Below are 14,586 nucleotides of genomic sequence, written 5' to 3'. Positions count from 1 at the left end.
CCTGCTGAAATGGTCTCACTGCATGAAAGAACAAATTCATATCCCTCCAACCACAACAACCCTCCTCTGCAACACTGCAGATCTTAACCATCTGGGAATGGAGAGATGAGAGCTGAAGATGACACGCACAGTAGATAGTACTATGATATCCACCTCTAATTTAAACACCAGGAATGCTTCTTTATAATGAATAATGATAGAATTCTGTACTAAAAACTGCAGTTTTATCATTACAAACCCTGTTAAATAATTTTAGTCTTGTAATTTCAAAATAAAAAATTGTAACAGCAAAAAAAGGCATATTTAAATCTGCATATGGGGAGATCATGCTGGTGCAAAAAAAATACTCAAAATTAGTAATTAAAAAAAATTATCCTAAGCCAGATCCATTACGTAGTCATAGAAAACATTTACCACAGCTGTTTTTACGATTCAGCACTGATAACTTTGCATAGCAAACAAAACTAGGTATACTAGCTTTTATTCATCTGCATTTTCACACTTCAGCATTTAAAAAAATGGGAAGCTGGTAGGTTTCTTTAAACGGCATTAGAGTGCTCAGATAGGAGCTAGGGATACAAAACCAGTTAGTTAGAGCTCCAAATAACTACCATGCACACAAAGCCAGCCTGACAAATGCCTACAAAGTAGCTGGTATTAATTTAGAACCAAAACAAAGCAATTTGAAAAATGTGTGCGCTTTCTTGGGCCTGTTAAACTAGGGCAAATATAATAACATCTCCCTGCATGAAGCTCAGCAGTTAAGTGTTTATGAACTACAGGGGATTTTAGTGTCTCACATCATAACTTTACTCTGAGTTCCGTTCCCATTCCTGGAAGAAGCTTAATAAATCTTACCCCAAATATTGACATTATAGTTCTTTTCAGTTTTCCCAGCAACATTTGTCGCTTCGCAAGTGTAACGGCCAGTGTCCTGTACTTGAGCTCCTTCGATCTAGGAAGAAAATGAAAACCTGGATTTCTTCTTCTTACATTGTTATACGTGAAACTTGCAGGGAGAGGTTGCTCAGGTTTCAATTTTGTATTTTTACATCTTTCTCCCTAAAAATTAATAATATAGCATTACTCCTGCAAATTCTGTACACAAACGTCCAGGTGCCTATGACCTCCCTCGCTCCTCACCCACTACTCTCTCTTGCAGCAGAGGGCCTCACGCTATTCGATTTTGGATGGTTACGTGGTGTTTGAACAGGGGGTGCCAACTCCTCAGAAAGCAATCACCACCGGAGCCTGGCTGCCCAGCTTACCTTCAGCACACTCCCATCCTCAGAGATGCTAAGACCTGGCTTCTTCAGCAAGGGTCGTCCGTCCTTGAGCCACATCAGCACGGGTGGGGGGACAGCATCGCTCTGGCACAGCAGCTCCACTGCTTGGCTGATGAGGACCGACACATTTTGTTCCTCTCCCATGATGTTTGGTGGAACTATGGTAATAAAATTAAACCAAAGGGCCTTTGGGCACTGCAGACTCCCCAGAGTAAACATACTGTGTAGGTAACAGTCTTCGTTTAAGATAAATTAAGTGGCAGTTAGCACCTTTCTGACACACAACTTAAGTGTTTCTACCACAAAAAGCACCAGAATTGTTCTTGTTACTTACAGAACATCCTCTACACCAGATACGTGCTAGTGAGATAGCAGCTACAGAGAAACGATGTAGATAAGCCAAGACTAGTAAAAAAATACTTGAAATATAGCTAGAAAGGAAAATCACCAGTACGCAAAGAATGGGGGAGTGGAATTTTTTAGAAAGGAAAAGAGCTGATGAGTGAAAAGGCTCACAAGATAATAATCAGACCCAGAAGCTAAACATGTCTTTAACTGTCCCAGACAGGGCCAAGATGGATTCTTGGCTTCAAGGAGAATTCTGACTTTAAGAAGAATTTTGTCCAGAGGTGGCCAAATACAGAAAGACAGAATGAAAACTTGGTTGAAGCCTAATGAATAGGTTAATGACTCAATCATCAAGTCATAATCTACAATCACTTTATTGTCTACCTGTTTTGTGTGGTATCTGCTAGCTAACGATTGCAATCGTTGGCACTGAGCACTATATTTAGATTTGTACTGCAGTTTCAGTGATAACCTCATTATCACACTATTACTTCCAAATTATAGGGTAGAAAAATCAGCTTCTAGAATGGAAGTTTTCTGTCTGAAAGAAAAAAAAAAAGTTTCTGGACATTTAAATTGAAGTCCATTAGCTGTTTTGCATTAAGATTTAAGAAAATGCTTTTTTTTTTGTTCCCCACCCATTTGTTAAATTATTTGTGTTTCCACAGTCAGAAAAAACAACTGAGAAGGCAACTGAGAATCCAACCTTGGAGGACAGCAAGTCAGCAATTTTCCATGAGGATAGTGCTCACAGCTGGAGCCAAAAAAGATCACAGAGGAAATATTAGACTGATAAGATGAGCTTAAATGAAAAGATTAAAGACCAAAACCTGGTTGCCATCTATGGCTTTATGTCATGGCTGAACTGAATGTCCTTTGGTAACACCATACTGTACCATCAGTCAGAGGAAATTTTCCGAGACTCTTCAGGCTTTGAGCTGTTGACGGGACGTTGGCACATTAAGAATTTTAAAGTATTTTGGTGTCTGACACAGGCTGACTTGGAAAACAGCAAGTGTGGCATAGGCTGCCATGCCCTGCTTCCCACCAGCTCTCAACCAGAGGCTCCCTCTCCTAGATTGGAGCCAGTGGGTCAGAACTGTTCTGTTTGCCCCCAGAAAAGTTGACCAGGGCCAAATAAGAGAACCTTTATTGGTGTGTTTCCTTCATTTTTCAGTTTTGCAATCCATCAGTCTAGAAACTGCACAAAATATCAGGGTAAGAAGGGAAGCAGTGGGACTGTCTGTGAGAAATACTCACTCCAAGCAAAAAGATACTGAATTAATGAGCACACGTGAGATTATAATATGTCCCAAAGTGGCACTCAGTAAACCAGCAATACAATTCTCAAGGCGTCCTGAAAAAATAAACATTAACAATAAAGCTTTGTTTTTCTTGCACAGGATGTACTAAGCAGAGAAGCTGATTTCACAGTTCAGAAATAATTTAGGGAAAAGTCTGGTCTCTGTGGATAAGGAATACAGTAACTAAAAAAAAAAATAATAAAAAAAATCTGTTTATCTTGCTTTCTTTGTAGAATTCACAAAGGCCCAGATTCTTTACAAGCGTTGTGGAACTGAAAATTGGAAATAAACTTGCTTTCTGCAGCTTCCAAATACTTTTCCACCAATTACTTTTTCTCCTAGCTAAATGAATTGAAATGTGTTCAAAAGGAAACTGAATTTATGAAAAAGAGAGACAGACACTAACACATTTGTTTCTGAAGGAAAAGTGTTTAAAATTAATCTAATTATGCTCACGGTAACTATATATTACCCAGATTGTTCCAACTCCTACATTGGCTCAATGTGCTGCACATTTCTAACCATCTCAGCTCCAACTGCACTCCAAGTTATTTCCCTCCCGTGACTTCTAATTATTACCCCTATGAGGCAGAGCAATATTACTTTCTGGTGACAGTCTCACTCAAGACGGCCCTGCAGCTGAGCTCAACCCTGGCCAGCTTCTAATGCAATGGTAATTTCAAACATACACAAGTTCTAATTTTAATTGTTTTTAATGTCATCTAGCTAAAATGGACAGAGGTTCCAGAAAATAAGAGAGAAACAATAAATATATCCATGCCACTTTTGTGGTTACATAACACACTCGTCCTCAAACTCCTAAAGGGACCTTCAATATTCCTTGTGTAAAATATCAAACATCCCAGCCTACGTGAACCTCGAGCTTGCTCACTACGCTGGACTGCTGACTTTATGAACTGCCCCTTGTAGATGCCAAAGTAGCCAAGACTCAACTCTCAAGTAGCCAAACCACAGTGCATTTACAAAGAAGTCGATTCTGAAAGCCAAATTCAAAAACAAATAACCAGGCCAACTGTCCCTATTCACCTTAGAAAATATCCAAACCTCTAACTCCTCTTGCAAGATTTTCCAGACTTCTGCTTAGGATTGCCAGAAAGCTAGAGACTGGCAGAGCCAAACCAGCTTGCTCTCCATCGACCTATGGAAAGCAGAAGTGAAACCGCAAAGGGTCTTCAGTTCCAAAACCCTTACTCCACATCTGGTACCACAAGATTTCTAAAACAAATGGCATTGTTGTTGATAAATGATGAAATGATGAAAATGAAATGATGAAAAATCATTGTTAATTCTAATTTCACTGGTGTACAAAACCACTGAGGCATCCAAGGAAACCTAAAACTTGCATTTCCCAGCATTCCTCCCGGCAGTGTGTCACATCCATGGGTATCTGCACATCACCAATGACCTCCAAGAACGCCACATGAAAACCTACCTTTCACAAATTACAAAATATCAGGATGAAGCTCATACAAGCTACAAGACATCGGAAGGGTGAACTTAGATGAGTTCAGTCAAAAAGATTTCAGAATTAACTTACTGGAAAACTAACAAAGTACAAAAGAGATATTTCCTGCTTCTTGAAAGAGAGCAAGTCGACTGGTTGGGCTTAATACAGTGTCACATGCCTCATTTTGGCAGGCACAGCAAGGCTTGAAAATGGAATGGAAACTGAAGAGATGTGCAGCAAACTCACACTGACTCATTCTGGTTCATTAAAGGTAACTGAGCTCTGGCGCCAAGAATATCTTTTGCCCATTGGACCTGTATGATTTTCACACAAACATCTATTTTCTCTTATCATTTACAAATGAGCTTTTATGTATTAAACTTGTTAATTCACACACACTTTAATACACATGTATGAATGTGCATATGTATATGTATTTACTTACATACACACATATTCCTCCTCATTGCTCTGCTTTCCATTATGGGTTGGAATAATTTTTACTCAATGTTTCCACAGGTCTGGGCCACAGTGTGTTTAACTGAAGCCCCACAAACAGTTCTCATGACCAAAAAGAAAGAGAAATGTCAGAGAATCTCACCATAAACTCTGAGATCAATATCTCTTTGGCTCTCGCCTGCAGCATTGACTGCAACACAAGTGTATTTTCCTGTGTCGCTGATCTGCGCGCTAGTCAGTGCCAAGACTCGACCTCCGGACAGAACCTGCAACACAAGCACAACATGATCAGGATATGCACCTCAATGTAAAGCACAACCCAAGAGAAGTAACAGGTTTCACTTTAAAATGAAGTACTTGTTTAGCCACCACTTCGCACTACCGCTTCTTGTTCGCTTTTGATTGAGACTTGCAAAACCAGAAGTCTAACCTCATGCAAGCCCCTAGGGAACTCCTGGCATTCACAAGTCTTTGCAGGATCTGAACATCTCTCCCTTTTACAGTTTCAAATGTTCTGCACCCTGAGTTGTCCCAACCACACAGACATTTCCCCTCTTTCAGATCATAAAATTAGCTTTCAGAAAGCAAGTACATGCTCTTCTTTTAACTCTGAAACACCTCCTTACATCAGAGTTAGTATTTTTTTCTGAATTACTATTTTATGTAATGATATGTTACATGATCTTAAGCTCTACAAATCTCTTCAGCACAGGAACATGGCCTATGTTCCTCCTTTTGCCAGTAAGTGAAAAATTTGTTGATGCAAACTCTAACCCAGCATGAAATTAGTTGAAAGAATTGCCCAATTTCAATATATCTTCCACTTTGCAAAGTAATTAGTGGTATTAAACCTGCATCAATAACTTAGAGCAAAAGGTTTTATATTTTCATTCCAAACCCTTCTAACTGTTTTATGAAACTGCACCAGTTTAAAAGCATTCTATCACAACAGGAGAAAGCACACGGAGCAGGAGTTGAACTCAGTACCTGGAGTCCATCGCTAAAGCTGGAAACAGGGCTGCCATCCTTTAGCCACGTCAAAATAGGTGCAGGGATGCCTCTGGCTTCACACTCCAGTCGCACCAGATTATTAACCACCACGGTCACCATGTCGCTGCCGCCCAAGATTGATGGTGGGACTGAAACAAAAAAGAAAACAAAGCTAAAACAGCTATGGAAGAGTACTAATCACAATGACATGAAACGGGCTGCTTACTTATGCATGTTTTTTATGTTTCTGCAAGGCACTACATTGCTGGAAAGATTTCTCACATTACTCCTACTTGAAAAGTTGAACTTTTTTCGCTCTCTGTGCCAAATCCCGCTCTTTCCTTAAATGAGCAGTCAGAAAACTTCAATGAAACTACTGTGAGCAAGGTAAGCAGGACTGGGAGCACAGCCCAGAGGACAGCTGCAAAACCCAGGAACCACAACATAAACCCAGAAAATATTCCCTCAGACTTCTATAAAACTACATTTAGACCTTGTGAAAGGCATTAAGAGCGGCAGGGACTAAAGAAAGAAGTTTGTCATATAAACCGCAAAAAAACAAATACATGCACAGAGTAATAAACTGGCCTTGCAGAGCGTATGTGAATATTTACCAAATTAGATTCTATAACATCTGTCTGATGATTAAAAACATCTTAATGGAGCATCTCAAAACACTTACTATAGGCACACAGCCTAGGAAATTTTATAGAGTTACATTAAAAAGGGAGCATTAAAAAAGGAAGATGTTCATTTCTCAGGAGAATCGAAAACAATTTTATGTGCTTCTACCACTAATAACTTAGTAATAAAGCTTTACAGTCAGTATCACTACAGAACCTAATACTTGGAAGTCACTCCTAGGAAGAAATGAGAATGGTGTGACCTACTCATACATATCCCACGTAAGTAAAAAAATGTATAAAATTCTTTACAGAAAATAAGACTCATTGACAAATTCAGCAACCTCTTACAGCCAGTAACTCAGGCTATCTGTTCTTAGAGAAATTCCAGTTAAATAGGAGAAATGGCAGGAAAAAAGAAAGTGTGATTTTATAATCTTCCCTCCCCCCGCCACATGCACACAGTTCCCCTACTTCATCACTTCACCAGCATCCATTGTTCTCAAATGCCTGAAAAAGTTACAGCGGCAAGAAAAAAATTGAAAAAACTAACGTGACGAAATCATATGAATACACTAAACTGGAATTCGACCTGCTTCCTTCAGCAGGCCTGCCTAGTTCCATTTAATGTTAAACCTGTAGTATATCAAGCATTGTTTTTAATGCAAAAAACAATCTGATAATAGTGTTGTGGATGCAGTAGCTGTGGCAGAGGTTAACAAGTTGTCAAGTACGACCACTAATAGATCAATATAGGTGTTCACTCACAACGAGAGGTATTTCAGCTCCTTTTGTTAGAATTAGTCCTGGCTGCAACTGCATATATTCTGTTCTGGAAGGGGAAACAATTCTGTGTGTCTAAGTCAGAAAGTATTAGTTTCCTAGAAGACTCCGGACATATTCCGCCACCCATAAAAAGACACGCATATGCTTGGAAGTTATTTTTTGTTTTTCGGTTTAACCAGAATCACGACCTTGGCTCTAAATGCTTCCTGGGAATTAATCACTGGGTGGGGTTAATTGCCTTTGACCATGTCTTGAGCTATCAGTTTTTCCCATGATGGCCATTAATTCCATGGAAATGTACTGCCCAACTCATTATTTGTTAATTAACGTTAATAGGAACTACATACTGTGTGCATCTCAGCTGGGGACACCATGCCAAATCTGGGCCGCAGTTTTGCAGGGCAGACTCCCCCAGAAAAGCAGCTACATGCACATGCATGTATTGAAGATAAGAATTTGGATTATGGCCCCAACCAAAAGCCACTGAAATCAGTGGAAAAGCTCCAGTTTGGCTTTTGATCAGGTGTCTCATGTCTGCAAACACCCACACTTCCACTTCATCTTATTAGACACACAGTGCATTTTTCTTTAAAACTCTTGAATTATGAAAGAGCATTTGATCTGCGTCCTTTCTTTATTTACTGTGAGCTTTAAAATCACCTACAGCAAAACCCAGCAACTGCAAGGCCTTCCAAGCTGCTGGCGTAGTAACATAAATATCCCTTCCACAAAGCAACTATTCTAACGCCACTGAAAAACAGAAAAGTGAATTTTCTTCCCTCTGACACCCACCGCATTGCTTCCAGTACGATTGTGTGATGAGCGACAGAGAGTCCACTAAGCAGACCTGAAACTTAAAAAGTGCACATAGATGTTTTTCCTAAGTCTTGTAACACTTACCATGAACCTGGAGGCTATAAAACAACTCGGCTGTGCCTGCTGTGTTGACAGCCACACACTTGTAAACACCTGTGTCAGAGATCTGAGCCCCCTCGATCTGCAGAACCTGCCCTCGGCTCAGGAAAGTGGTGCCGGCAGCGCTGGTGAGGGGACGGTTGTCTTTGTACCATGTGACAGCTGCACAATGAAAGGAAAGGATGGAAAAGTTGCTCAAAATATCCCCTTTACAAACACTGGGACCAACTGGGCTTCAAACTTGCCATCCAAGTTTTCAGATGCCTAACAACAACATTTACAAACCAATATCCGTATTAATCATAATTAATTAACAATGAAAAGTAAATAGAAAATGAAGAAATTGGTAACTTTTCGGCAAAATACTGACTATGCCATTAGAATTCAATAGCAAACCTGACAGTGTCATCCACATGCAATATGTAATTATGAAAAAATGTTCTGAAGTTAAAAAATTATCACATGAAGCATACTTATAGGGGACTTACTCATTTCATACCAAGGTCAACAGCAGCCATTTAAAAATATGCAATAATATGATATTTATCATCTTTTTTACCTACTACTCTGAAGTACTGCTGCATCAAACAGAATCACCTTGGAATGTTTACAGAATTGAAATGCAAGCAATTAAATGAAGAGTTCAACTGGCTGACTGAAAAACTGAAAATAAAGCCCAGAAGATTGTTCTTACTCCAAAAAAACTCCACGTGATGTCAACCAAATGAGGACTTTTTGGCATCTCAGCCAAAAGAAGAAGATAGGGGGCCGGTTAGCTCAGTGGTTTGAGCGCGGTGCTGACAACAATGACCGACACCGAGGTCGTGGGATTGATTCGCGCTCGGTCCCCATGTGTTGCCTGGTCTAGTCGAGAGGTGGCGTCCCTGCCCATGACAGGGAGGTTGGACTAGACGATCTCTAAGGTCCCTTCCAGCCTAGGCCAGTCTATGATTCTATGAAGATGGCACCCTTCATCAGCAGAACATGGAACTAATGCTTTACTGGCATCACTTCACCATTCAGTCAGATGAAACTGCCACTTTTCGAAACATTTTCTGTAGTGCACACGTTTTTTGTGAACAGCACATAGTACAGAAGCAATCTGGCTTGACTGATGAATTAGACTGCGTGCAAGCCTCTTTCTTTTTCAGTGCAATGCTGTGCCGTCACTTATCTAACGTTATATCTTGAGAGTAGAATGTAACATCGCATCATCCATAGGGGACTAAATGGGGTTTATTGTATAAGTTACAGGAACTCCATCATTTTAATTATTTGCTCTAAAATAACTGGAAATTTGATGAGAAAAAAGAGTGCAAGATGGATACAAAACACTTATGACTTTATAAAATTTTACATACAGCCCAAATCAATTTAAATTTGGTTTCATACAGGTATAAATAATTCTAGAAAATAATACTTTTGTAAGAATTAATTTTTAAAAAGACAAAGAAGGTGAACCTGGACGCTTATCTGAAATTTAGGAACACTTTTCTTCTGCAAATGGGACTGGCAACAGCAGAAGAATAAATTGCTATATTAGATGTAAAATATTGTTATATGTTATTGGCCAAGCTTTGCTGTACAATAATTCAGAAAATTATTCTCTTATTAACACATTATTTTTATATCCCATCAGAAGTAGGTAGGAACAAAAACCACAGACTGGAACAAGCAAGGAAATAAATTTTTATCTCCACATCTCAACAACCAAAATTAACTGTAAAAAAAGACCTAATCCAAAAATCCTAGCACTGAAAGAATCTCAGTAATGAAGTCAGTAAAATCCAGATTGCTTTAGATTTTCTTTCAGTTCAGAAACAATTCAAAAGATCCATCAGTCTATACAGGAGCTAAACTCCTTCAGCTTTCATTTGGGATAGATATCTACGATGTATATGGGAAACTTGTCTTAAAAAAAAAAAAGTCCACAAAACATGAGGAAAATAAAACACAAACAGAAATACACAGCCTAGTTTTCAGATCTTAGTACATAAAGCAAACTCACAAATTCATTAGTGTAATTTATCATTGGCGCAGGCCACAGAAAGCACTGCACACAGAAAATCTACTTATTTTCATAAGCCCAGAGCAAACAAAGAGCATCCTACAAATTTCAATAAACTTTAGATAAGGTCCTAAACCTGGCCACATCTGACAGGCACACTCAATACACAAAGCATTGTTTTAAGCCTGTCCTACACTACACAATATTGATGGGGAAGGGTGGTGAAAGAGTGGATGTGTTTAAAGCTGGGTTAGCAGAAGTTTTAACAGTATTTTGCTCCACGGACAGGGCACTGCTAAACACATAAGGGAACAGATTTACCCTTCTGGTTTTCCTTCATCTCTTAAAAAATGTGGAGATTACTGAACTCGTCAACATTTACTCCATGTCGGTTGACATACTGACATTTCCCATTATACATAGCGTTTAATACTTCCTAGCTAGTTTAAATACCACAGGATTAACTTCACATTCAGAATATCCATTATTTTCAAAAGACAGGCAAAAGTGAAAACCTTGTATGAGATCTGCTTCACGTTTTCAAACGCACATGTGTGTACCTGGCAGAGGGTTCCCAGATACTCTGCATTCAAGATGAACTGGATTATTCACCACCACCGTTTCATTTAACATTTTCTCTGTATCTTCCAGACTGGGCGGTTCTGGGAAAAGACAAAAGCATCAGGTTTTCATTAATTCAGCCACCCAGCTAGCATAACATCCACTCACAAAGTAATCTGCCCTCCGAGAAACTTTGGGCAAGCACAAAGCTTCCACTAACTGCTAGATGACCGAGGAATTTCTTAAGGAAGTATGTCTTTGAAACAGGAATACTCTTTAATTATGTATCTTCATCAGTGTAGAGAGGAATAAACCACTATTTTTACTACTTTTTATTTTCTCAGGAAAAATGGCACTTAAAACGGACTTGCAGCACATGGGTGCACAACACAGAACCGTAATTCTTCTAACATGGCAAGCTCGCCTCACTTGAACTAGTAATATTGAACTGAATGTTGTACGTGGCTGTAACAAAGGAAGACTCTTACTCAAGTTTGTAATTTGCAACGTGATAGAAACACCTGATAATCACGAAGACTCCGAGTAAAAGAGATATTTATGAGCATGGGGCTGATGCAAAAATTAACTGTGATGCAATTATCACAGTAGAAGATGAGTATGGTTTCTCTTTCTAAGTCTCACCTGTGGAAATACTGCAATATCTCTTCAACATTTTCCAGTTACTGGCTCGGTTTGGCAATAAAAGTCAACATAATCATACTTATCAGGAGTATTTTGCCACAGCCCATTACTATATCTCCAATATCCTCTGAGGACTGGGTCACATCAGGAACGCACAACGTTTTGTGACCACCTCCGAGGCAAGCATATGTAAATTCTGGTGAGAGCATTTATTAAATCTGCATGAAAACAATAGCTTCTCAAGTTGCCCTGATTCTTCTTACACTGTTTTTAGCTGCAAAATAAAATTCCCTTTAAACAGCCCCAAAAATCCCCTCATAAGAGAATGCTTCTTTCTTAGAAAAGTCACTCCTGTAAAATTTCCCCATTGCAAGTCATGGGAAACGCTGTTATCCCCGGAAGACTTGGATCAAATTAATATCAAATTAATATCAAATTAACATCATATCCTGACTCGGAAACAGAGCGGTGGGTTAATGGCAATGTGTTTGGCTTCCTGGGATACCTCTGAACAGAAGAGCTAACTGGAAGGGAATTAATTTCTGTCTTCCTCGGTACCACACGAGAAAGGCTAAATCCCAAGACAGACAGCCCTCTCCCTGACTTCTTACTAGTGGAGTGGGACAAAGAAAGAAAAACTGAAAGGTGGATGTGCAAAGACGACAAAAACAAAGGAGAGCTTAAAAGAGAAAAGAATACAGATGTAAAAAAAGCTGCCTAAAATCAGCCATATTTAGCTTCTAGAGGCAGAAACATTACCATGCACATGAAGCCGAACGTGCTGTTGGGCTTCTCCTGCAGCATTTGTTGCCACACAAGTGTATCGGCCAGCATCTTCCAGCAGGGCCTTGACAACTTGCAGAATACGGCCTGAAGACTCCAGCTGTATCAAAACAGAGAGCAGGGAACCACTTTACACAACAGGCAGAGTTGCTAAGTGTAATGGCAAAGCAGACATTTACGCTTGAATACAGCCAGTCTCATCTTTCTTCTAACCTGGGGCTAATATTCATGCAAGAGGTGTCGTGGCAGTTCAGAGCCTTCAGTGTTCCTGGGACAGCAGGATTATTAGCTGTACAGCTGTAAGGAGACCTAGAGGACAGAGGGGCAGGTAGGCAGAGAGAAGAAGATACTGCAGGCAGAGAGAGCTGCTGCTAGCAAGACGTCAAAAACTGCTCCAGCCTGAAGTAAATCAAAGCCATTACACGTGCTCAGCCCTCTGGAGCATGCAAGCACTGACAAGGGCTGTTCACCGAAAGTCAGAATCTCACAGTGAGAAGGGAACTTACAGGTAGGTGCTGCAATGGCAGTGCTTAGAGAAAATCTCATCTAATCCCACCTCACAGTGACAAGTGGCTAGAGCCACATTGTAACTGGCAGATAACTGAAAGGAGTCAGATGCTGAATTTACAGTCACGGACTCTTCTGACACAGAGGTGTCTAATGGGAATCGATCTCTCAAACACTGCTATTCAATCTGAGATACTGCCCTATTCAGATAAAAAGCCCATCACTGCCTGGGGTGGATCTTGGGAGCATCACAGCATGAGCGAAGCAAAAGGAAAAGAAGCACTGACGTATATAATTTATTGTAACTATCTTTCATGGCTTGGATCCCATAGAAGACCTGTGCTTACTCTTATATTTCCCCTGGCTGTGTTTACGGGTTGGCCATCTTTTAACCAAGTTATGGAAGGGCTGGGAATGCCATTGGCTATGCACTGCAGCGTCACAGGCTTGTATATCACAACAGCTCGCTCAGAAGTCCCAGTTGATTTGATGCTTGGAGGAACTGCAAGAAGCACCAGAAACAAAAACAAAGTATCATTTGAATGTATGCTTTTCAACATACAGAAGAAATACCCCACAGGTAAGACTAGCTCTACTTTTATTTCACCTACTCTCATCTTCAATTTTTCAGCCCACTAATACCAAATAAACTGTTTACAGAAAACTTGAGCACCTTCTTGTCCGCATTTTAAAACAAAGGCAATCTGCTGCTTCCCCTGCCCCAAGTAACCTACCATGCACAGTAACATCAAATTCCTTTTCATGTTCTCCTGCCTTATTTGTAGCCACACATTTATAGTGGCCATTGTCTGACACTTGAGCTCGGGAGATGAGAAGTTTTTGTCCATTTAACAAGATCTTATGTCCAGCTCCCTCTTCAACTGGTTGACCATTTTTCAGCCACCTACCAGAAAGAAAGTATAATGTTGGATCTCTATGAAAGTAAGATCAAAAACACTCCCAAAATAAGCACAATTCTATTAAGTAGAACATCTCAGTAACTCTATTTGCATTTCTAGGAAGGTTTGGAGATGTCAGGTAGCATTCTCCTTTTCTGAGTGCCACAGATCAAGGTAGTTTATCAGGAGAACAGAGTATAGAGGAAAAAAGACAGAGGTGAAGCAATAGTGAAAGTAGATACTACCACCACAGGGAGACAGAAGTCTCCAAAGCAAAGGCAATCACTGGTGGCAGATGAAAAGTGCACAGCTGCATTAGCAAGGGAATGAGAGTTTCGTCAGCTCTTGTTACCTGTCTTGATTTCCACAACATGCCTATTGGCCCAACATACCAAACCAGTTTAAAATAAAATCCTGATCCTGCCTCACACTACCTTCAGTGAAGCCAGGAGTTTGTTCTCCACACGTTAACCATCACTAAACAACATGGGCAGTTCGTAAAGACCACCTCTAAATTCACCTAGTCAACGAGTACTTTTTTTTCCTACTGTCATACCAATCCCCTTACGTGACAGTTGGTGAGGGTGTTCCTGTTGCTGAACAATCCAACTCCAAAGGGCTATGGAGAATCACAATGTGATCCAAGAGCTCATCCCCACCTTCCACAAATGGGGGGACTGTAAGAGAGAAAAATTCATCAAGAGAAACATTTAAGCATCAGAAATATCACAGAAGTCTATCTCAAATAGTAACGTTAAAATAATTTTGACATTATTATCACTTTGGGGTGTGCACTGATTTGTAGTTTATTACAAACCACTGTTCCTTTTTGAAGAGAAACATCTACTCAATGATATTTTTGTGGCTTCAAATCACTCTTACTCTTTTTTATTGTTTCTTGCTTGTTTGATTGCGCTTTTTTTCCCCCCATGGTGGTGAGCATGGAACAGACAACTTTTAGCATCCTCTGCCAGCAGAGGAGAAGACAAAGGTCCTCTTTACCCTGC

At 39.9% G+C, this 14,586-nt stretch overlaps 1 protein-coding gene across 1 annotated transcript in view; it reads right to left on the bottom strand.

Moving 5' to 3' along the window:
* Positions 1-14,586, bottom strand: part of LOC104278746 (hemicentin-1-like) — a gene marked incomplete at both ends in the record, with an annotated part of 96,852 nt that overhangs the window by 15,435 nt on the left and 66,831 nt on the right. Inside the window, 10 exons of the mRNA XM_009875820.1 lie at positions 859-955; positions 1,269-1,444; positions 5,008-5,131; positions 5,853-6,004; positions 8,165-8,341; positions 10,748-10,849; positions 12,150-12,273; positions 13,028-13,182; positions 13,415-13,584; positions 14,148-14,256. Coding sequence (XP_009874122.1) covers positions 859-955; positions 1,269-1,444; positions 5,008-5,131; positions 5,853-6,004; positions 8,165-8,341; positions 10,748-10,849; positions 12,150-12,273; positions 13,028-13,182; positions 13,415-13,584; positions 14,148-14,256 — 1,386 coding nt within the window. The remainder of the gene's footprint in view (positions 1-858; positions 956-1,268; positions 1,445-5,007; positions 5,132-5,852; positions 6,005-8,164; positions 8,342-10,747; positions 10,850-12,149; positions 12,274-13,027; positions 13,183-13,414; positions 13,585-14,147; positions 14,257-14,586) is intronic.

The sequence above is a fragment of the Apaloderma vittatum genome, unplaced genomic scaffold (assembly GCF_000703405.1).
Source record: "Apaloderma vittatum isolate BGI_N311 unplaced genomic scaffold, ASM70340v1 scaffold469, whole genome shotgun sequence".
Lineage (NCBI taxonomy): Eukaryota > Metazoa > Chordata > Aves > Trogoniformes > Trogonidae > Apaloderma > Apaloderma vittatum.
Note: the sequence above shows the minus strand (reverse complement) of the source record. Positions and strands in the feature narration are given on the sequence as shown.